The following is a 25,235-nucleotide window of genomic DNA, read 5'->3' on the forward strand; positions in this document are numbered from 1 at the left end:
TTTCATGACTTGATAGCTCATTTCTTATAACACTGAATATTATTCCATCATCTACATATAACCCAGTGTATTTATCCATTCACCTACGAAAGAACATCTTGGTGGTTTCCAAGTTTTGGCAATTATGAATAAAGCTACTATAAACATCCATGTGCAGGTTTTGGTGTGGACATAAGCTCTGAACTCATTTAAGGCAAATGCCAAGGGATTTGCCAGATCATATGTTAAGAGTGTGTTTAGTTTTGTAAGAAACCACCAAACTGTCTTCCAAACTGGTTGAACCATTCTGAGGTCCCACCAGCAATGACAGCATTCCTGTTGCTCCCTATCTTTGTTAGCATTTGGTGCTGTCAGGGTTCCAATTATGGCCATTCTAATAAGGGTATAGTGGTATCTCATTGTTTTGTTTTGTTTTTAAGTCTGAATATACCTGATGACAAATGATGTGGAGTATCTCTTCAAACGCCTATTTGTCATCTATATATTTTCTTTGGTGAACGTCTGTTCAGAATTTTTGCCTTTTTTTTAAAATCAAGTTGTTCATTTTCTCATTGTTAGGTTTTAAGAGTTCTATACATATTCCGGGTAACATTCCTTATTATATGTATCTTTTACAAATATGCTTTCCCAATCTGTACCTTGTCTTATTCTCTCGACAGTGTCTTTTGCAGAGCATACATTTCTAATTTTAATGAAGTACAGCTTAATAATTCTTTCTTTCATGGGCTATGTATGCCTTTGGTGATCTAAAAAGTCACTGCCATACACAAGGTCATCCAGATTTTCTCCTGTTTTATCTTCTAGGAGTCTTATGGTTTTGTGTTTTCATTTAGGTCTATGATCTACTTTTGAGTTCATTTTGTTGAATGATTTAAGGTCTGTGTCTAAGTCCATTTTTTTTTCATGTGGATGTCCACTGGATGTGGAGTTCAGCACCATTTGTTTAAGAGATTATCTTTTCTCCATGGTATTGCTTTTATTCTTCTGTCAAAGATCCCTAGACTCTATTCATGTAGATCTATTTCTGGGCACTCTATTCTGTTCCACGAATCTGTCTATTCTTTCATAATTGTCTTAATTACCTACTGTAGCTTTACAGTAAGTCTTAAAGTTGGGTAGAGTTAGTCCTTTGAGTTTGTTCTTTTCCTTAAATACTGTATTGGATTTTCTTCAATATTATGTTGGACTTTTGTCACTTAATAAAAACTTTACAATCATTTTCTCAATATCCAAAAAATTACTTGCAATGATTTTGATTGGGATTAAACTCAATGTTATCAATCAAATTGGAAACAACTGACATCTTGACATGAATAGTCTTCCTATCCATAAACATGGAATACCTCTCCATTTATTTAGTTCTTCTTTGATTTGTTTCCTTAGAGTTTTGTAGTTTTCCTCATATAGATGGTATATACATTTTGTCAGATTCATACCTAAGTATTTCATTTTTTTTTTTTAAGTAGTCTCCACGCCCAACATGGGGCTTAAACTCATGACCCTGAGATCAAGAATCACATGCCCTATCTACCCACTGAGCCAGCCAAGCACCCCAGTATTTCATTTTTTGACGGTGCTACTATAAATGATACTGTGTTCTTGTGTATGTGTGTGTTTGATTTCAAATTCCCCTTACTCATTGTTGGCACATAAGAAAATGACTGACTTTTGTACATTAACCTTGCATGCAGCAACCTTGCTGTAATCACTTAGTACCAGAAGATTTTTTTGTGGATTCTTTACATAGATGATTATGTCATCTACAAATTTTCTTTCCTCCTTTCCAATCTGAGTATCTTTCTTTTTATTGTCTTACTCAGTGAGGATGTCCAGTATGGAGGAAGACTAAGAAAAGGAAGGCTGAGAGGGAATATCCTTGCTTTGTTCCTGATCTCAGTGGGGAAACTTCAAGTTTGTCACTATAAAGAATGATGTTAGCTGTAGGTTTTTTTGTAAATGTTCTTTATCGAGTTGAGGAAGTTTCTTTCTATTCCTAATTTGTTGAGAGTTTTATCATGAATAGGTGCTGGACTACATCAAATGCTTCTTCAGAACTGATTGATACGTGATTTTTTTTTTTTTACTCTGTTGATATGCCGGATTACACTAATTGACTTCTAAATGTTAAACCAGCCTTGCATACTTGGGATAAACCCCACTTAATTCATTGTGTATAGCTTTCTATATTGGATTCAATTTGCTAATATTTTGATTAGGGTTTTTGCACCTATGTTCATGAGAGATGCTGGTCTGTAGTTTTTCTTATAATAGCTTTTCTTTTAGTGTTAGGATAATGCTAGCTGCATAAAATGAGTTAGGAAGTATTCCCTCTGCTTCTATAATCTGAAAGAGACTGTAGGGAATTGGTATAATCTCTTCCTTAAAAGTTTCATAGAGTTCACCAGTGAACCCATCCAGGCTGATACTTTCTGTTTTGGGAGGTTCTTAATTACGGATTCAGTTTCTTTAATAGATACAGGCCTATGATTGTATGTTTCTTCTTGGGTGAGTTTTGGCAGATTGTGTCTTTTAAGAAATTGGTCCATTTCATCTAGGTTATCAAATCTGTAGGCATAGAATTATTCACAATATTCCTTTATTACCTTTTTAATGTCCATGTCTATAGTGATACACTCTCATTTCTGATCTTAGAAATTTATGCCAGCTATCCTTTTTTCTTACTTAGCCTAGCTAAAGGCTTATTGGTTTTATCTATCTTTTCAAAGAACCAGCTTTTGGTTTGTTCATTTTCTCTACTGATTTCCTATTTTCAATTCCACTGATTTCTACTTTAACTTTTATTCTTTTCTTCTGCTTACTTTAATTTGCTCCTCTTTTTCTAGTTTCCTAAGGTCAAAACTTAGATGACTGATTTTAGATTTCTTCATTTTTAACATATGCATTCAGTGCTATAAATTTCCCTCTAGCACTGTTTTTGCTGCATCTTACAAACTTTGGTAAGTTGTATTTTCATTTTAAATTTCTCTTCAGATTTCTTCCTTGACTTATGTGTTATTTAGAAGTGTGTTATTTAATCTCTATACATTTGGGGATTTTCTAGCTATCTTTCTGTTATCAATTTCTAGTTTAATTCCATTGTGGTCTGAGAACAGATATTCTATGATTTCTACCATTTTAAATTTGTCAATCAAGTAGTGTTTTACGACCAGGAATGTGGTCTAATTTGGTGAATGTTCCATGTGAGCTTGAGAAGAATATATTTTCTGCTTTTGCTGGATGAAGAAGTCTATAGATGTCCAGCTATGTCCAATTATGTTGATTGATGGTGCTGTTGAGTTCCACTATGTCCTCAGTGATTTTCTGCCAGCTAGATCTGTCCATTTCTGATACAGAGGTGTTGAAGTCTTCAACTGTAATAGTAGTTATTTCTCCTTCGCCTTGTAGTTTTACTACTTTTTGCCTTATGTATTTTGATGCTCCATTTTTAGGCACATACACTCTATAAATCATTATATTTTCTTGGAGAATGACTCCTTTATCATTATTCCTGATAATCTGCCTTGCCCTGAAGTCTGTCCTGTCTGAAATTATTATAGCTACTCCCACTTTCCTTTGGTAGTGTGAACATGGTATATCTTTCTCTAACCCTCTCACTTTTAATCTGTATGTGTCTTTCACATTTAAAGTGAAGTTTCTTATAGATAACAAATGGTTGGTTCTTCTTTTTTTTATCAACTCTGACAATCTCTGTCTCTTAATTGGTGAATCTGGAGCACTCATGTTTACGATTATTGATAAAGTTGGATACCTACCATATTTTTTTACTGTTTTCTATTCATTGCCGTTGTTTTCTTTCCTATTTTTTCTCCCATTCTTTTTCTGCCCTTTGTGGCTTTAATTGAGCATTTCATATGATTCCATTTTCTTTCCTTTTTTAGCATATCAATTATACTTCTTTTCCGACTTTTCTTATTGGTTGTCCTAGGGTTTGCAATATACATTTACAACTAATCCAAGTCCACTTTCAAATAATATTATACTGCTTCTCAGGCAGTACAAGTACTTTATAATAGCAAAATATTCCTAATTCATTTCTCCTATCCCTTGTAGCATTGCTCTTATTCATTTCACTTACACATAAGTATAAATAAGCATACACATACACACACATATACACACACATAAGCATACAAAATTGAATACATTGTCACTATTATTTTAAACAGACTGTTCGTTTCTCTTTCTTCTTCTCCTGGTATTCCCATTACATGTATGTCATGCCTTTTGCAGTTATCCCACAGTTCTTGGATGTTCCATATTTTTTTAGTCTTTATTCTCTTTGCTTTTTAGTTTCAGAAGTTTTTACTGATATATCCTCAAGCTGAGAGATTCTTTCCTCAGCCCTGTCCAGCCTATCAATGAGCCAATCAAAAGCATTCTTCATCTCCATTATAGTATTTTTTATCTCTAGCATTTTTAAAATTCTTTTTAGAAATTCCATCTCTATGCTTATATTACCCATCTGTTCTTGCATGTTGTCTACTTTTTCTGTCACAGTACACAGCATATTAATCATAACTATTTTAAATTCATGGTCTGATAATTCCAACATCCCTCCATATCTGAGTCTGGTTCTGATTCCTGCTGTCTCTTCAAACTGTTGTTGTGGGGGTTCTTTGGTTTTTTGCTTGTTTGTTTTGCCATTTAGCATACCTTCTAGTTTTTTGTTGAAAGTTGTAATGTGATGTACTAGGTAAAAGGAACTCCAATAAACAGGCCTTTAGTAATGTGGTAAGATAGATGCTGGAGGAAGGAAAGACTTCTACGGCCCTATGATTATGTCTCAGTCATTCAGTAAGCCTGTGGCCATGGGCTGTGAACTTCACAAGTTCCTATGGGATTTTCTCCAGCTTTAGGTAGAACTAAATGGTTGCAGGGGACTGGAGTTGGGTATTTCTCTTTCCTCCCACTGGAAGGTCAAAGGAGGATTAGAGTTGGTATTCCCTTTCCCCTGCACCCAAGGCTAAAGCTGTCCAGAACTCGGTATTTCCCTTCCCCAAAGCCAATGATAAAACCTCATTGGTTAGGCTCTGGTAAAATCATTTCTCTTGAAGACAAGCCTTGTTAAGAATAGAATGCTCTACGAAATAAGTCAATCAGAGAAAGACACGTATCATATGACCTCACTGATAGGAGGAATTCTTAATCTCAGGAAACAAACTGAGGGTTGCTGGAGTGGTGGGGGGTGGGAGGGATGGGGTGACTGGGTGACGGACATTGGGGAGGGTATGTGCTATGGTGAGCACTGTGAATTGTGCAAGACTATTGAATCACAGACCGGTACCTCTGAAACAAATAATACATTATATGTTAAAAAAAAAAAAAAGAAGAAGAAGATAGCAGGAGGGGAAGAATGAAGGGGGGGAATCGGAGGGGGAGATGAACCGAGAGAGACGATGGACTCTGAAAAACAAACTGAGGGTTCTAGAGGGGAGCGGGGTGGGAGGATGGATTAGCCTGGTGATGGGTATTAAAGAGGGCACGTTCTGCATGGAGCACTGGGTGTTATATGCAAACAATGAATCATGGAACACTACATCAAAAACTAATGATGTAATGTATGGTGATTAACATAAAATAATAAAAAAAATTAAATTAAAAAAAAGAATAGAATGCTCTAGTATATTTCAAAATGGCTACTTTCCCCCTCTCTCAATGAAAGCCTGAGGGTATTTTTCTCCAATATTCACTGTGAGAACCTGCTAGAGCTCCAAAAGGTAAAACTCACAAAAATATGGGGGCAACCCCTGGAACTTTTAACTCTCAGACTTGTCCCATCGAGCCTCCAGCAATTTGTCAATTACAGTCTCATTTTCTAGCCAGGCATAGTTTCCACGTAGGTGTCTGCTCTAGTAAGCAGTGATTCTCTGTATCTGTATGTCTGTCTCTCCAATTTTGGGGCAAACATTTGCCCTATGACTTCACTTCTCTGATGGATCTAAGAAGAGTTGTCGATTTTTCAGTTTGTTCAGCTTTTTACTTCTTGTTAGCATGGAGTGGAGCCTTCCAAGCTCTTTCCATGCCAGACCAGAAACCAGAAGGTATTACATTGATTTTTAAATGTATTGTTTTTCCTAAGTAGGCTCCATTCCCAGCATGGAGCCCAGTGCAGGGCTTGAATTCACCACCCTGAGATCAAGACCTGAGCTGAGATCAAAAGTCGGATGCTTAACCAACTGAGCCACTCAGATGCCCCAATTCTTAAATGTATTTTTAAGTTATTTATAAACATAGGTTTTTGGCACCAAAATTATTAGTAGCATGTTACACACAAAACCACAGTAACAGACTACTTCGTTTTAAATATATCTAAATCTATAGTACTGCTGAACAGACTATAATATATTGAAACTATGGTTGTATTTATTTGCAGGTTCTAATTTGAGAATTTTTACTGTAAAGTACTATTTTTACAATACACATATATTTAAACTAAATACTAACAATATAGTAGTAGGATGTATTGTTTTCTTATACATATGACAAATTAATTATACATTTATTATAAAGTAACATTCACAGGGATGATTTTTTAAAGATTACAACAGAATAAAATTTTTCAAAAAATATGGAACCATGTTAAATCAGCTCACTTTCACTGTAATATGTAATCAATAAATTGTAGCAATAATTATTAATCCATATCTACCTTACTATTAATTTCATTTATATGTCTTTGTCCTATACTACTTCAATTCTTAAATAGAATGAACTATGGGAGGGGCACCTGGGTGGCTCAGTCGGTTAAGCATCTGCCTTCGGCTCAGGTCATGATCCCAGGGTCCTGGGATCAAGTCCCGCATCAGGCTCCCTGCTCAGCAGGGAGCCTGCTTCTCCCTCTCCCTCTGCCTGCCACTCCCCCTGCTTGTGCGCTCTCTGTCAAATAAATAAAATCTTTAAAAAAAATGAACTATGGGAAATGAAGGAAGAGAAATATTAGTTTTGTCATTTTGAAAATGGTATATATATGGAATCATACAATATATAATTATTTGAGAGTGGTTTTTTTTTTACTCAGGATAATGACCTTCATGCAATCATCCCAGCAGATGCATGTTTCAACAGTTCATTCCTTTTTATTGATGAGTAATATCACATGGTATTAATGTACCACAGTTTAACTGTTCACTTATTGTAAGATATTTCAGTTGCTTCCACATTGGGGCTATTACAAAGAAAGTTTTCTAACAGGTGTATAGTGATATCTCTGTGATCTTATTTTGCATTTCTCTAATGACTAGTGATGCTGAACATCTTTTCATGTGCTAATTTGCCATAATTTCATTTGGTGAAATGGTTTTTCATATCCTTTGGTAATTTTCTAGTTGGATTGTTTGGGTTTTAATGTTGAGTTTCAAGAATTCTATATAAATTCTAAATGAGTTTTTTGTAATATATGTAATTTGCAAATAATTTCTCCCAGTCTGTAGCTTTTCAGCCTTTTAATAGGCTTCTTGCAGACCAAAAGTTTTTAATCTTGATAGTCTGTCAATTTCTCCTTGTACAGATCATGCTTACAGCATGATGTCTAAAACTTATATAAACCAAGGCTTAAGTCCTAAAGATTTTCCTGTGTTTACTTCTAAAAGTTTTATGTTTTGCATTTAAATGTGTGATCCATTTTGAGCTAATTTTTGTATAGGTGTGAGATACAGGCCAAGGGTTTGAGGTTTGGGGGTTATTTTGTTTTGTTTTGTTTTGTTTGGCAACGGATATCCAATTGCTTCCGCACTGTTAAAAAGACTATCCTTCCTACATTGAACTGCTTTTGCACCTTTGTCAAAAGTCAGCTGGCCATACATTCTCTATTCTATCCCACTGATTTATGTGTCTCTCTATACACCAATACAACACAGTCTTGACTGTTGTAGCTATGCAACTCCTGAAATCAAGTGATTATACCCACTTTGTTCTTTTTACAAAACTGTTTCAGCTATTATAGTTCCTATACCTTCCCATATAAATTTTTTAATAATCTCACCTACACCAACACACACACACACACACACACACACACACACAAAAACTTCCCTGAGAATCTGACAGGAATTGTGTTAAAACTGTTTATCAATTATGACTATAAAGGGTACCGTATTTTTAATTCCAGTTTCTATGTATTCACTGTTAGTATGCAGAAATATATTTTTGTATGCTGATTTTATATCTTGCAACCTTGCTGAATTCACTTACTAGTTCTGATTTTTTGGTAGATTCCAATGGTTTTATATATGTAAACCATTATGTCATTTTCAAATACAGTTGTATTTCTTCCTTTCCAATCCATATGCCTTTTATTTCCTTATCTTCTTGAGTAGCACTTTCTAGAACTTCTGATACTATGTTTAATAGAAGTGCTAAGAATCTGCCTTGTTCCTGATCTTCAGGGGTAAAGCATCCAGTCATTCACCATGAAGTATGCCATTAGCTGTAAGTTTTCTGTAGCTAATCTTTACCAAGTTGAAGAAGTTCCCCTCTATTCCTACTTTTTAGAGAGATTTCTTTTTTCATGAACTGGTGTTGAGTTTTTTAAATACTTTCTGCATCAATTGCTACGATCATGTGATTTTTCTTCTTTATCCTGTTACTATAGTTGGATTACACTGATTGATTTTTTTTTATTTCAATTCAATTAACCAACATATAGTACATCATTAGTTTCAGATGCAGTGTTCAGTAATTCATCAGTTGCATATAACATCTAGTGCTCATCACATCACGTGCCCTCCTTAATGCCCACACTGATTGATTTTCAAACACTATACCAACTTTGCATTCCTGGAATCAACCCTACTTGGTCACAGTACATAATTCCTTTTAGATACTGCTGATTTCTATTTGCTAATATTTTGAGGATTTTTGTATCTACATTCATGAGAAATACTGACCTGTAATTTTCTTTTTTTCTTTTTTTTTTTTTTTGTACTATCGGATTTTGTTATTAGGACAACACTGACCTAATAAAATGAAATGGGAACTATTTCATCTTCTATTTTCTGGAAAAGAATATGCAGAATTGGTGTTAATTCTTTAAAAATGTGGTAAAATTCTCCAGTAAAACCATTTGAGCCTCAATATTTCACTTTAGGCGTATTTTAATTGTAAATACAATGCCCTTAATAGTAATAGTAACCCCTTCATAGGGCTATTCAAATTATCCACTTCATACTGGATGATAGTCTACACTCTTCTACAAATTGGTCCATTTCATCTAAATCACCAAATTCATATGTATAGGGTTGTCTGTACTATTTCTTTGTTACCTTTTTGATATCTGCAATACTACCCTATTTTATTACTGACAAAGTAATTTGTGTCTTTTATTTTTCTGTCAGTCTTGCTGGAGGTTTATCAATTTTACTTATCTTTGCAAAGAACCAACTTTGTGTTTCACTGATTTTTTTCTATGGTTTTTATTTGCAATTTCACTGATCACTACTCTTACCTTTATTTCCTTCTGCTTGCTTAAGGTTTGTTTTGCTCTTTTTCAGTTTCTTGGAGTGGGAGCTTAGAGTTTTTATTGATTTGGGACTTTTCTTCTTTTCTAATGCAAGCATTTAGTGCTATAAAAATTTCTGTCAGCATGCTTTGGCTGTGTCCCATCAATTTTTTATTTCCCATCAATTTTGATATGTTCTTTTGTATTCATTCAACTATATATTCAACAAACTGATGTCTGGTATATACATATCTAGGACTGTGTGTTCTTGGTGGATTGACTCTTATCATCATATAATGTTCCTCTCTGGCTCTTATCATTTTCTTTACTCTGGAGCCTCCTTTATGTTTTCTGTTTGTTCTCTGTTTTTTGTGTTTTCTTTTGCCTGCCCCACTGTGGGTTACTTTAACATTTTTTAGAATTCCATTTTCTTTATCTATAGTGTTTTTTTAGTATATCTCTTTATCTCTTTTTATAGCTTTTTCAGTGTTTGCTCTAGTTATTATATTTACATAAGACCACGATCTCCTGGTGTCATCATTTTACCATTTCAAATGAAGTGTAGAAAACTTATCTCTCTTTATATCCTTTTACACTCCCTCATTTATAACATAATTGTCTTAAATATTTTCTCTACATACATTTAGAAATAGGTCAGTTATAATTTTTTTTTTAAAGATTTTTTTATTTATTTGAGAGAGAGAGAATGAGAGATAGAGAGCACGAGAGGGAAGAGGGTCAGAGGGAGAAGCAGACTCCCTGCTGAGCAGGGAGCCCGATATGGGACTCGATCCCGGGACTCGAGGATCATGACCTGAGCCGAAGGCAGTCGCTTAACCAACTGAGCCACCCAGGCCGCCCAGTTATAATTTTTGTTCAACCATAAAACATAATTTAGAACACTCAGGAGGAAAAAAAGTATTTACTCATATTTTACCCTTTTCATTGTTCATTCTTCCTTCCAAATGTTCTAAGATTCCTACTTTCAATATTTTCTTTGTGTTTAGAGAACTTACTTTAGCTATTCTTTTAGGATAAATTAACTAGTGGCAAATTCTCATAGTGTTCATTCATCTGAGAATGGCTTGATTTCCCTTTCATTTTTGAAGAATATTTTCACAGGATATAGAATTCTGGGTTGACACAATTCTTTTCTTTCAGGACTTAAAAAATGGTGTGCCGCTTTTTATGGACTCAATGGTTTGTGATGAGAAATCCACTGTCATTCAAACTGTTTTTCTTCTATAGGTAAAGCGTTGTTTCCCTCGTACTGCTTTCAAATTTTTTTCTTTGTTTCATTTTTAAGAAGTTTGACTATGAGATGCCTTGCCATGGACTGCTTTGGATTTACCCTTTTTTGGATTCAGCTTCTTGAATCTGTAGGTTTATGTCTGGCCATTATCTCTTCAAATACTTTTCAGCTTCACCCTCCTTCTCCTCTTCATCTAGGACCCTAATGACACCCAAGTTAGAACTTTTGATTTAGTCTCATAGGTTCCTGGCTCTGTTTACTTTTTCGCCCATTTTATTTTCTCTTTAGATTGGGTAATTTCTATTGTCCTATCTTCAAATTCACTATTTCCTCTGTCTTATCATTCCATTGTTGAGCCCACTGAGGTTTGTTTTTGCCTCTCTCTCTTATTGTATTTTTCAGTTCTACAGCTTCCATTTGGTTTTTCTTTATATCTTCTATTTCTTTGTTGAGACTTTCTATTTTTTGTTTCATATGTGTAATTGCTCACTGAAACATTTTTATGATGGCTGTTTTAAACCTTGACAGATAGCTTTAACATCTGTGTCATCTCAGTGTTCGTATCAGTTGATTATCTTTTCTCAATGATGTTTTTTTTTTTTTTTAAGATTTTATTTATTTATTTGAGAGAGAGTGAGGGAGAGAGAGAGAGCATGAGCTGGGGGAGATGGAGAGGGAGAAGCAGACTCCCTGCTGAGCAGGGAGCCTGATGTGGGGCTCGATCCCAGGACCCTGAGATCATGACCTGAGCCAAAGGCAGATGCTTAACTGACTAAGCCACCGAGGTGCCCCAATTCTCAATGATTTTCTACAGAAACCTGGATATTTTGGGTATTATAAGACGCTGCATCTTGTAAAAAAATTTTATTTCAGCATTCCTTCTCTGACATGATTCTGATGGAGGAAAGAGATAATTAGTCTGCTTCTCCCAGGTAGAGGTGCAAGTTCAGGTTCCCCTTTTGGCCTTCAGTGATATCTGGGGGAGGAAAATGGGACTCCTAGTTAACTGGTGGGTAGGAGTAGGAGTTCAGGCCTCTGCTGATACCACCCTGGCTGGGAAGAACAGATGTGCTTCATTACTGATCCTCATGGAGCCTTCACTTTACACCATGTGGGAGGTGGCTTCATTACCACCGGGTAGTGGTCAAATCCTAAATCTCTAGCAGGCCTCCTCTAACACTACCTCAGTGGGGAAAGGATGGGGAGCCTCTTTACCACCAGCTGGGGCTAAAAGTCCAAGGCTCCCAAGTAGTCACAACTGATATGTGTCATTTCTGCCCAGTGGGGATATAAGTTCCAGATCCCCCCACTTGGCCATTTCTGACACCATCCTAATAAAAGGGATGCAGCACCTCATTGCAGTCTTGCAAGGATGAAAGTATAGGTACCTCACATGGCCTTTGCTATTGTAGTGCGGTAGTGCCAAAGTTTTTCTATGGTGTTGGCTGGAGTAGGGTGGTTATTGTCTAAGTTTTCTGTCTAACTAAGCTGCCCATTTCATAGTCCTTTGGCTAGAAAGAGCAGGTTTTTGTTAAGTTTGCTTTTTGTCTGTTCCTGTTAGCTTTGCTGAGTTGCTCATTTCTCCAACATCCAGTCTGTGAGGAAAAGAAAGTACAGGGAATTTACCACTACACAGTCATTGGATCCCAATGTCATTAGCCAGTCTTCCTTCTACTCTCTAGTTTCCAGTCTTCCTATTGTTTGTTTTCTGTATAACATCCAGAGTTTTAGTTATACTTAGCAGAAAAAAATATGGAAAAGGATCTCTTTCTATAAGCAATTCCATCTTTCTACAAGCAAAAGTGCAACACTTGTAATTTGATACCATTTAAGTAATATTTTTGCCACACTGTTTAAATAAAGGTCAAATTCCTCTTAATCCAGTTCAACCCAATGTTCTCTCAATGAGCAAATACCCAAATATTGATGCTTCTGTGTTCCCAATAAGGACACTTTATCTATATATCATCATAGAAAATATTATTTAGGAAACTTAAAAAATAAGTACTTACTTTGTACTTTTTTTGAGAGAGAGAGTATGTGAGTGGGGGACAGGCAGGGCAGAGGGAGAGGGAGAGAGAGAATCCCAAGCAGGCTCCATGCCCGGCAGAGCCCGATGGGGGGCTCGATCATGATGTGAACTGAAATGAGTCGAAAGCTTAACTGACTGAGCCACCCAGGCACCCCTGTACTTATTTTTTATTTTTTTTTATTTTTTTTAAAGACCTTATTTATTTATTTGACAGAGAGAGACATAGCAAGAGAGGGAACACAACCACGGGGAGTGGGAGAGGGAGAAGCAGGCTTCCCGCTGAGCAGAGAGCCCGATGCGGGGCTCGATCCCAGGACCCCGGGATCATGACCTGAGCCGAAAGCAGACGCTTAATGACTGAGCCACCCAGGTGCCCTGTACTCATTTTTTAAGGTTCTCTCAACATCTACTCAATTTGAACAATCTACATAAATTTTCTCAAAAATATTTTAGCTAAAATTATATTTTTCCAATAGCAAGTCAAACTAAGAATTCTGCCTGCCAAGCTTGAGATAAAGTTGAAAAGATACCTTGATTACAAAATGCCAAGGCATTTGATGTAATAGTGATTAGTTTTACAAAGTATGTGGCATCTCTCATAACAATGATTTATCAAGCATCCTACTGAAGTTGTTTTTTAAGGAGTGAGAATGAATTTGAGCAATCCATTATCTTCACTGATTGACCCTGCAAACACTAGACACATACCCACATGCAGGAGGACTCTGGATACATACAACCCAGAAGAGTTAACTGGACATGAAGGGAACATATCTTGGTATTATTACTCTGCTGTTCAAGTCAGCGTCTTCCAAGCCTTTTTTTTTTTTTAAACTCTTTTTTAAACGCACAGGAAGTTGCAAAAATAGTAGAGTCCCATGTACCAACTTCTCCCAATGGTGATCTCTTATATAGCTATAGCACAATATCAAGACCAGGAAACTGCCATTAGTACATAACTATTTATTAGATTATAGACATCTTTATCCTTTCTGTAGGTAAGTTATACAATATTGAACTTTCTCAGAAACTCTCCCTGCATTTGGGCATTCTATTACCAGTCAAATGACCAATCCAGACTTCTAACTCAACTGCAAATTACCTATATATAAACAGTCCTTATACACACAATCATATACACACCCTATATATACATACCTCATGCACACATGCACAAACTTAGGTAGAAACAATAGCAATCCATCCTTCTCATCAAAGTACTGGTTTTCTACTAATTTCTACTTTTCCTTGCTATTACTACATGAAGACTATGTGTAAGTGAATGTGAGGGCTAACAGAAATCTTTAGAAGTTACCTAATGTAAAAGCCCATCCAGTGCTTGAATTCTTTCTACAACATCCCCACCAATGACCCTTCAGCCTTCAATATCTCTAATGACAAAAAACAAGTAAGTATGATGGAATCCAGTCTGCCTGTGGTCACCCTAATTCTTAAAAGGTATCTTTAAACATTAGCTAAACCTGAAAACTTGTACTCATTTAGTTCTGGTTGTATCCTTTGGGGATATTAAGAAGCAAATCTTATCCTTCACTACCTTTTTTCCAGGAAAGCCATACATCCTGGTTTGCCTAAGGTGATCATAGTTTGTACCTCTTGATGTGGGCATAATATCCCCTTTTATCCTCAAGATTTGCACAAAACACCATGTAATCACGTTATCCTGGGTAGCCCTCAAAAATATGAAGTACACACGTTTTTATCAGGTAAACCATACTTCATTTTTTCAGCTATTCTTTGTATACGATTTTGAGGGCCGCTTCACTAGCCTTATCATTCTTGCTTCTAAATGTACACCAGCTTATTTATATTCCAAGAGCCCTAATGCTTAAATTCCTTGTTGCATATATATGTTAATGAAGGATTTTGTTATCCCAGTTGAAGAAGAAAAAGTCATTTATTTCCCTTTGAATACTAGACCAAGATACAGCAATGGAATTATTATTTCTCTGGGTGTCTTGAGCAATGGTACTAGGGAACAGTCTCACATTATACCAGTAGGTGTCACTCTATATATGATATATTTAAAATTATTCAAGTTTCAATTTATTCCTTCAACAAATATTTATCAAGCACCCATTATGTGTCAAGCATGATTCTAGGCACTGAAAATACAGAGAACAAGAAAGACAAGATCTTGTTCTCATGGAGCTTACGGTCTAGATATTGATGAACAGATTTGATTTACTTTCTATTTAAAAGTCTGTAAAATACTATTCCTAGGGACATTTTATTTTCCTAAGTTTATAGACAATAACATTCAAAATAACTCATAAAGAACAAATACTGCAATGAAACAGAATCAGAGAAACTGTGGTCTGTACAGGCTTAGATTAACATATCCTGGTATCTGCTAGCCGTTTCATGTATTCAACACTGTGCTTCCAAAGTCCCAGTTTCTGAAACCCAAATGGAAAAGAATTTATCTTAAAATAATTCAAATTTTTAAAAATCTAGTAATTTTTTTATAAGGAGTGACTCTGTTGTAAATTTTAAAAGATTATCTGCAAAGCTTATTAATTCCCAAATACATATTTTCTTATCTCTACTTAGAAAGTTAAATGTCACCTTCTCAACACCTTCTCAGCATATTTCCCAGGTTAACAGAATAAAGACAGTGGCAAATTGTGCCTCAACACAGAATTTAAGAATTCCTCCACTGCTGAAAGTGCTTGTTTGGATAAACCTGTGAGACTCATAGATATTACCAGGACTTCAAGGTGACTTACTCATGATTAGAGCATATCAATGAAAGGTCATGCTTGATCAAAATAAATACATCAAAGAGAGGGAACAGACACTGTACATCAAAAAAGTGTATTTGCTCATACAGAAATCTAAGAACCTGGGAACTAGTCAGTTCCTATTCTGCTTCCCTATACTCTCAAATAGAATGTTCTCCAAACTGGAAAAGCTAGGAAAAACATGGTTAAAGAAATGTTTCAGGCTGAAAAGTACTACCGCTTAGAATTCTTTAAGTCAAAATTCAGTTATACGAATTTGAGAAAAATGATACTTATAAGATTTAATAAGACTGAGAACTTCATGTAATATCCAACCTAACATTCCCTTCGGAATATCGCAAACCATTAGTTCCTGTCTAACTTGCCTGAGATATACTGTTTATTGTTTAGTTTTAGCAACAAATCACATGCATATTTTAGAACATAAGAAGTACTCAATGAACAGTAAATTACAAACGAGCAGTAAGGTGCTTTATAAAAGGTGGTTAATATAAAAAGAAGACCTAAATTTATACCTTAATACTAAATAAAGCATTTTCTTTTACTCTGAAAGGTAAGGTGGTGGTTGATAAATACATTTAAAACATGGTTTACTGTGTATGGTTTTTAAATTACACTTGTAAGCTCTCAGCTAGTACTGTGAATTTTTTGCGTATCTGAGATGTCACCAAATTTGGGGAAACTCAAAAGCAGATATCTCTGTTATCTCTTTATTTTTATTCCAGATACAAAAGTATGTGTATATAAAGGTGGGGGGTGGGGGTTGGTGTACTAGGAAAAAAAATGCTTTGGATTCACAAAGATCTAGGTTTGAATTCCAGTACTACCCTAAACTAGCTATGTGACTTCTGGGCAAGTTACTTACCCTGTTCTAACTATCACTTTCCTACCATGATGGGAAAAGCAGGGTTGCGGGAAGGACTAAGCAAGTTGTTTTATATGATATGCCTAATAGATGGCCTGACACATAGTAGGTACTCAGTAAATGGTAGTTCTTAGGAGAGTGCCATTTTTCTATTTGATCATTAGATTGACTATACCAGTTAATGCTGAAAATTACTGACTAACAAGTCTTTGTAACTAACAAAAAGTGTATCTTTACCCTGCTCTAACAGGTTTATAAAACCAAACCCTTACTCAACTTGAATGCCAACAAATATGCATCTTCTCCTTTAGCTCAAATATATTTTGCATGACCTTACATGAATTGCTTAGATAAAAGCTTTTTCTCTTCTGCTTTTGTTATTTTAAAGTGCAGATGCATTTGAGTCATTTTCTCCTTTTGTTTCATATCCTTAAGATCCAGAGCTTCAAAGACATAATGTCAGCATGCAGTCGATTTATGACTGAACTCTTGAAGAGACACTGAAGAATTACCTTGTCAATCACCCCAAGGACTCTGAAGGCCTTCAGCTCCTCGGCAGGGCTCCTTAGGTTCCAAGGGGGCCTTGAACTTAGTGATCCTGGAGGCTAATGGAAGATATCAAAGATTATACATCAATCAGGGAGGTACTTGAAGGAAGACTGCCTGCTGAAGCAAATGCCAGGCCAAAGGAAACTAAATTTATCATAAGTCAGAGAATGGAAAGATGAAAGGAGGAAGTTTCTGTTTGTCTGTAATGTAAAATAAAAAAAAAAAATAAAATCAAAAAGAAAGAAAATCAAAAAGAAAAAGCAAGAAAAAAGTTTCAAGTAAATAAATCATGATAACATTGAAAACAAAATTTTAAAAAGAAAAAATAATAAGCTGGTATAGTTTCTAGAGCAATAATTCAATTCAAAACTGTACAGCTATAATGAAACTTTGTAACAAATGGAAAACTGAGCCAACCATGAATCACAGCCTTATGTTTACCCCAGATGGCTCAAGAGTAATTCAGAGGGGGAGTACTAAAAAACAATGTAATTATCGATAAACTTGGGGGAAGAGGCAACACAAGTCATTCTCTCTCGTCGTGAAACTATAGTCCTTTAATGTTACTTCATAAATATATACTACGTATTTTAAGGGGACTGGCAGATCCAAGGTTAACCAGAAGAACTGTCAATAACAGTGAGAAATTAAGAAACTCCATCATATAACCAATAATTGTTACAACCGAGGTTAAGCCTAGAAAAGAGATGATTTACAGGAGAAAACAATTTTGTTTTAATATTTGAACATGCGTTATGTGGAAAAACTAGGTCTGTTGGCTACAGAAAAGATCAATGAAAACGGGAAAGGATATTTCAGGACCAGATACAATAAAAGAATAATCCTAACTCCCCAGCCCTCGGTCTTAGTTTTTCCCTATCAGTAAAGTATGACTTTAGTCGAAATAAACTCCAAAGACACCTCCATTTGGCATTTACAACCAGAAGGCAATGTTATATTAATCTGTATAGTAAAATGGTAATGCTGCAAAGGATGACAGGAGACACAATGCCTTTAATGTAGCCTCAAAGCAGACTTGTTTGTTGTCAGAAGTCTATCAGAATATATAGGAAACACTGTTCTCCCCCTGAATGGAAGATAAATAGCCTGGTTAATGAAATGTCATGATTAACAGTTACTGAGATACCACTGTTGATACTTCAAGTCCTTGTGCAGGCCAGTATCACTAGACACGGAGCTCCCTGAGAACAGAAAATACACCTTAGTCATCTTCATACAGCTCCTAGCGTGTCAGTTGGAAGGAGAGAAGAAAAGACAGGAAGGAGGAAGAGAGGAGGAAAACAAGAGAAAGAGGTAACATAGATAAATCAGGTGTCATTTACAGCTGGGAAAACTATCATTTGTGAAATTTTCTAACAGCAACAATTCTAATCGCTTTCAAATTTCTGTTTGTTTTTAGGTTTAGCAAGCAAGGACTAACTTCGGTGTGCCCCAACTTCTTATTGTATTGTTTGCAGTTATTCTACTCCACAACACATTCTGATAATTAAAAATTCATCTTCCCCTATTCTATTATTAAGGAAGAGTAAGAGCTGCTTGTGATTTTTGGTTAAGAGAAGTGTTGAGGAAAAGTTATAGGGGAAAAGAATACCTCAAATGATAATTTATCCATTACATTTATCTTTAAAAATATGGCCAAATGAGTCTAACATCCCTATCTCCTATTTATTTATAAATAAATAAGTAGGCCCCAACTCAGCATGGAGCCTAACATAGGGCTTGAACTCATGACCCTGAAATCATGACCTGAGCTGAGATCAATCAAGAGTTGGACACTTAACTGACTGAGCCACCCGGCGTGGAGCCTAATGCAGGGCTTGAACTCATGACCCTGGGATCAAGACCAGAGCTGAGATCAAAAGTTGGATGCTTAACTGACTGAGCCACCCAGGTGCCCCCTATCTCCCATTTCTACCTTATACCTTCTTACTCACTGATGTCATTGGATCTTTCCATTTCCAAAGCAAGGTTTTGGTTCACTGTAGCAATCTCAACAACAAAGATAGCAAACTGTAAGATCTCTCCTGCACCTCTCAGTGAATACCGATTGTGTGCCGACTATGTGCATTATAACTGAAAAGAACAAAAACCATCAAAAAGCAGGATCCCCTAGCTTCAAGAAGTTTATAATTTATTTGAGGAGATAAGCCAAAAACATGAAAAATTAAATGACAACAAAACAGTTTTTAAAAATACAAGACAACAGAGATAAGTCACTAGTTCGTATATGATAAACTGTAGCCTCAGAAACAAGTGGAACTAATAAGGATTTTAAATGCTATGTTGAAATTAGGTTAGGAAAAGGATATTATATATAGGATTGGAAGGAAACTGGCCTGGTGGGGAAAAAATGTTCACATTGTAGAACAAAGGAAAATAAAATTATGCACTTAGGATCGGTCAGTTTTCACAGGCCTTGAATGCCAGGTCTGGACCATATTCTCCAGAGTTTAGAAAACAAGTTTTTGTATGAGAAACAACCCAAAGAAAACAGTGATTTAGTAAGGTTACTTCTGCAAAGATGGGAATGGTGAAATTGTAATGAGGAAAGACCAAAGGCAAAGTGATCATTAAAGTTCTCTTTCCACTTTAACCATCTATAAAAGTTTAAGATCAGAGAAATGAACAAAGAAAGATCATGAAATAAAATCATCAATAAAAAATCCTGTATTCCTTATATGCAGCGTTTAAATTGGGCAGAATCCCTATAGATCTATCCCTTTTTTCAGATGGCAAAAGGAAACATAAATCCACAGAATTTTAAGAACAGAAAGAGACAGAGATCAAGTCCAACATTCTCTCTCTTTTTTTTTTTTTCAGATGAGAAAACTGAGAAGTGGCAAGGTTAAGCAATCTAAGATGACAAAACTAGATAATAGATAAGAGGGGATTAAATCTTACTTACAAAATAATATAACACTGGGAAATCCAGCCAATGCTAAGGGAATGGGGGGGTGGAATACAGTGTATTTCTAGGAAACATGGCTGATTTCCTTAATGAAAAAAGTAAAATTTTCACTTATATATATTAACTACTGTAACAGAAGATGCCTAGAGAACCAAGGAACAGTTGTATTCATCTATACCAAAATAAAACACAGGAGGTAGGGGGCGGGGGGATACATGATGGGTCTTATAAGAATGTATAATGATCCAACAATCTTCAAAACCAAAGATGGCAAATATATATCATTCCACTGCTCAAGCCCTTGGCAGATATCTCTGTTAATCTCACTCTCTTTCTCATAATACAGTGTTCTTGGCAGCCATTACCAGAGGATTAGAGTAAACACACCAATAAAATCTGTTTACTATTTCTGTTCTACATTCTCTAAATGGCTGAGTGACACTTACCTTTGTTTTTGTTGATTTCTTTAAAGTTGCTGTTTATCCTGCCCATAGTCTTCTTCACTTGATAATAATGCCTGTTCTCACGGAGATCTACCTCCATTCTTACCAATCTGTGAGTGCAGTACTTGTCAAACTTTAGCATGTTTGCACATCATCAGAGGACCTTGTTAAAATGGAGATTCTAATTTGGTCAGTCTGAGAGAGGCTAAGATTCTGCATTTCCAACAAACTAACGGTGATGCTGATGCTGCTGGTCCACCGAGCACATCTGGAATAGGGTTAGCTATCTGTAACCTAAGAGTAAGTTTGGGGGAAGGGTGGGGATATAGGGTAAAAGCATGAAAAAACGTATCAAGAACCCACACTCTGAAACCTGATGGTTAACTATACTATAGTTTCTGAATTTGGCTTCATCTGTAAATTTTTGGCTTTGCCAAGACTTTCACTGGCACCTTATTAACCCTCCAACCCAGTTTCCTAAGCCTCTCTTAGATCACATTTCAAGGATGTTATACTACTGAGGTAGATTGCCACTGACTGCCATTGCTGCTTGGGCCATTTCTCACTAAGGGTGACACAATACTCATTTAAAATATTTCCCAGTGCGCCTGGGTGGCTCAGTTGGCTAAGCGACTGCCTTCAGCTCGCATCATGATCCCAGGGTCCCGGGATCGAGTCCTGCATCAGGGTCCTGCTCAGCAGGGAGTCTGCTTCTCCCTCTGACCCTCCCATTCTCATGCTCTCTCTCTCTCAAATAAATAAATAAAATCTTAAAAAAATAAAATAAATTTTAAAAATAAATAAAATATTTTCTAAAGGAAAATTGAGAAATATCAATAATACCAGTCAACAAAATGCACAACAGAAAAATATTTTCAATATTATAGCAATTGTACCCAAAATCTATAAATATTCAGGAAAGGCATGCATTCTACATATTAATTTTCATTCACACCTTGTTTAAATGCATGACAAAAAATGTATTCACACTTTCGAAACTACACAATCTTTTATGTCCTAAATATAGACCATTTATTGTCTTTTTCTAAATTTCAATGATCTTGGTTTAAAATTCTAGAGCCAAAAAGAGCAAAAAAGCTACTCCAAGTCTTTTCCAGGAAAATCCTCTTTTAATATTAATTCTTAAATCATTCAAAGTCATCTCCAATTTAAAAAAAAAAAAAAAAAGAAGGAAGAGAAAAAGAACTCTGTCTCCGTCAGTTAAGACTTCACCTTTACTGGGGGTGGAGCAAGATGGTGGAGGAGTAGGAGACCTGGATTTCGTCTCATCTCAGGAATTCAGTTGGATAGGGATCAAACCATTCTGAACACCTACAAACTCAACAGGAGATCGAAGAAAAGAATACCAACAACTCTCTGAACAGAAAAGTGACCACTTTCTGGAAGCAGGGACCCAACAAGCGGCAGATCCAGGGAGACTCTCCTACCTCCCCCAGGGAGGAGCGGCGCGGGAGCACACCACAGGGATCTGCTGGGTTTGGAGACTCCACACCCAGTCGGGTGCCAGAGATAGAAACGCTCGGTCACACGCCAGGTGAGCACAGAGTGCGGCCGGAGACCGGGGAGACGGGAGTGATTGACTGCTTTTCTCTGGGGGCTCACTGAGGAGCGGGGCCCCGAGTTCATAGCTCCTCTGGGGCGGAGATTGGGAGGCTGCCATTTTCACTCTCGGCCTCCAAAGCTGTATGGAGAGCTTGCAGGGAACAAAAGCTCCTGAGAGCAAACCTGAGCAGATTACTTAGCCCGGACAGACAAGGGCGGGGCAATTCCGCCTCCGGCAAAGACATTTGGGAACCACGGCAACAGGACCCTCCCCCAGAAGATCAGCGAGAACAGCCAGCCAAGACCAAGTTTACCTATGAATGAGAACGGCAGAACTCAAGAACTAGGGAAATAGTGCACATAGAATCCATGGCTTTTTTACCATGATTCTTTAGTCTTTCAAAGTTAATTTTTTTTTAACTTTTTTTTTTTGAATTTTTCTTTTTCCCTTTTTCACCCAATCCCCTTTTTAAAAAACATTTTTATTTTTCATTTTTAGAGTCATATTCTATCCCTTCGTAGTAGTTACCCTTATTTTTGGCATATATATATAAGTTGTTCTCTCTTTAAAATTTTGAGATCGTTTCTTCTAACAGATCAAAATATACCCTAAATCTCTAGTGTATGGTTTTGTTCTACTCTCCTGCCTGATCACATTCTCTCCCTTCTTTTTTCTTTTTTTTTAAATCCTCTTCTTCCTATTTTCAAACAACTTCTTATCAATTCCTTTTATAAAATTTTTTATAATTTTCACCTTTACAGTCATATTCCATCCCTTCATCATATCAACCCTTATTTTTATACATATATAAGTTTTTCTTTCTTTAAAATTTTGGGAGGCACTTTCTTCTAACAGGCCAAAATATGCCCAAAATCTAGTGTGTGGCACTGATATATGCACCAGCCTGATCATATTTGATCATATTCTGGTTTTCTTTGTTTTGTTCTGTTTTTGTTTGTTTTTATCTTTTTCTTTTTCTTTTTTTTTTCTTTTTCTTTTTTCTTTCTTTCCCTTTCTTTTCCCCCGGCTGCAGGTCTTTTCTGATTTGTTTAGAGTATATTTTCTGGGGATGTTGTTACCCTGTTAGCATTTTGTTCTCTCATTCATCTATTCTCCTCTGGACAAAATGACAAGACGGAAAAAATCACCTCAACAAAAAGAACAAAAGGTAGTACCGACTGCCAGGGGCCTACTCAATATGGACATTAGTACGATGTCGGATCTAGAGTTCAGGATCATCACTTTAAAGATACTAGCTGGGCTTGAAAAAAGCATGGAAGATATTAGAGAAACCCTTTCTGGAGAAATAAAAGAACTAAAATCTAACCAAGTTGAAATCAAAAAGGCTACCGAGGTGTAATCAAAAATGGGGGCGCTAACTGCTAGGATAAATGAGGCAGAAGACAGAATCAGTGAGATAGAAGACCAAATGATGGAAAATAAAGAAGCTGAGAAAAAGAGAGATAAACAACTACTGGATCACAAGGGGAGAATTCGAGAGATAAGCGATACCATAAGACGAAACAACATTAGAATAATTGGGATCCCAGAAGAAGAAGAAAGAGAGAGAGGGGCAGAAGGTATACTGAAGCAAATTATAGCAGAGAACTTCCCTAATTTGGGGAAGGAAACAGGCATCAAAATCCAGGAAGCACAGAGAACCCCTCTCAAAATCAATAAAAATAGGTCAACACCCCGACATCTAATAGTAAAACTTACGAGTCTCAGAGACAAAGAGACAAAGAGAAAATCCTGAAAGCAGCTCGGGAGAAGAGATCTGTAACCTACAATGGTAGAAACATTAGATTGGCAACAGACCTATCCACAGAGACCTGGCAGGCCAGAAAGGACTGGCAGGATATATTCAGAGCACTAAATGAGAAAAATATGCAGCCAAGAATACTATATCCAGCTAGGCTGTCATTGAAAATAGAAGGAGAGATAAAAAGCTTCCAGGACAAACAAAAACTAAAGGAATTTGCAAACACGAAACCAGCCCTACAAGAAATCTTGAAAGGGGTCCTCTAAGCAAAGAGAGAGTCTAAAAGCAACATAGACCAGAAAGGAACACAGACAATATACAGTAACAGTCACCTTACAGGCAATACAATGGCACTAAATTCATATCTTTCAATAGTTACCCTGAATGTAAAGGGGCTAAATGCCCCAATCAAAAGACACAGGCTATCAGATTGGATTAAAAAACAAGACCCATCGATATGCTGTCTGCAAGAGACTCATTTTAGACCCAAAGACACCCCCAGATTGAAAGTGAGGGGGTGGAAAACCATTTACCATGCTAATGGACACCAAAAGAAAGCTGGGTGGCAATCCTTATATCAGACAAATTAGATTTTAAACCAAAGACTGTAATAGATGAGGAAGGACACTATATCCTACTTAAAGGGTCTACCCAACAAGAAGATCTAACAATTGTAAATATCTATGCCCCTAACATGGGAGCAGCCAATTATATAAGGCAATTAATAACAAAAGCAAAGAAACACATTGACAACAATACAATAATAGTGGGGGACTTTAACACCCCCCTCACTGAAATGGACAGATCATCTAAGCAAAAGATCAACAAGGAAATAAAGACTTTAAATGACACACTGGACCAAATGGACTTCACAGACATATTCAGAACATTCCATCCCAAAGCAACGGAATACACATTCTTCTCTAGTGTCCATGGAACATTCTCCAGAATCGATCACATCCTAGGTCATAAATCAGGTCTCAACCGGTACCAAAAGACTGGGATCATTCCCTACCTATTTTTAGACCACAATGCTTTGGAACTAGAACTCAATCACAAGAGGAAAGTTGGAAAGAACTCAAATACATGGAGGCTAAAGAGCATCCTACTAAAGAATGAATGGGTCAACCAGGAAATTAAAGAAGAATTAAAAAAATTCATGGAAACCAATGAAAATGAAAACACAACTGTTCAAAATCTTTGGGATGCAGCAAAGGCAGTCCTAAGAGGAAAGTATATAGCAATACAAGCCTTTCTCAAGAAACAAGAAAGGTCTCAAGTACACAACCTAACCCTACACCTAAAGGAGCTGGAGAAAGAACAGCAAATAAGCCTAAACCCAGCAGGAGAAGAGAAATAATAAAGATCAGAGCAGAAATCAATGAAATAGAAACCAAAAGAACAGTAGAACAGATCAACGAAACTAGGAGCTGGTTCTTTGAAAGAATTAACAAGATTGATAAACCCCTGACCAGACTTATCAAAAAGAAAAGAGAAATGACCCAAATCAACAAAATCATGAATGAAAGAGGAGAGATCACAACCAACACCAAAGAAATACAAACAATTATAAGAACATATTATGAGCAACTCTATGCCAGCAAATTAGATAACCTGGAA

The 25,235-nt window shown here is 36.3% G+C and overlaps 1 protein-coding gene across 8 annotated transcripts in view; it reads right to left on the minus strand.

Moving 5' to 3' along the window:
- RPS6KC1 (ribosomal protein S6 kinase C1) overlaps nucleotides 1-25,235 on the minus strand; it is a 190,741-nt gene that overhangs the window by 70,182 nt on the left and 95,324 nt on the right. For 6 of the 8 annotated variants that reach the window (XM_036101797.2, XM_036101793.2, XM_078078117.1 and 3 more), the window contains one exon: nucleotides 16,881-16,973. The exons of the other annotated variants lie outside the window; for them this stretch is intronic. In XM_036101797.2, coding sequence (XP_035957690.2) covers nucleotides 16,881-16,973 — 93 coding nt within the window. The remainder of the gene's footprint in view (nucleotides 1-16,880; nucleotides 16,974-25,235) is intronic. 8 annotated transcript variants of the gene reach the window in all.

This window comes from Halichoerus grypus, chromosome 7 (genome assembly GCF_964656455.1).
Source record: "Halichoerus grypus chromosome 7, mHalGry1.hap1.1, whole genome shotgun sequence".
Taxonomy (NCBI): Eukaryota; Metazoa; Chordata; class Mammalia; order Carnivora; family Phocidae; genus Halichoerus; species Halichoerus grypus.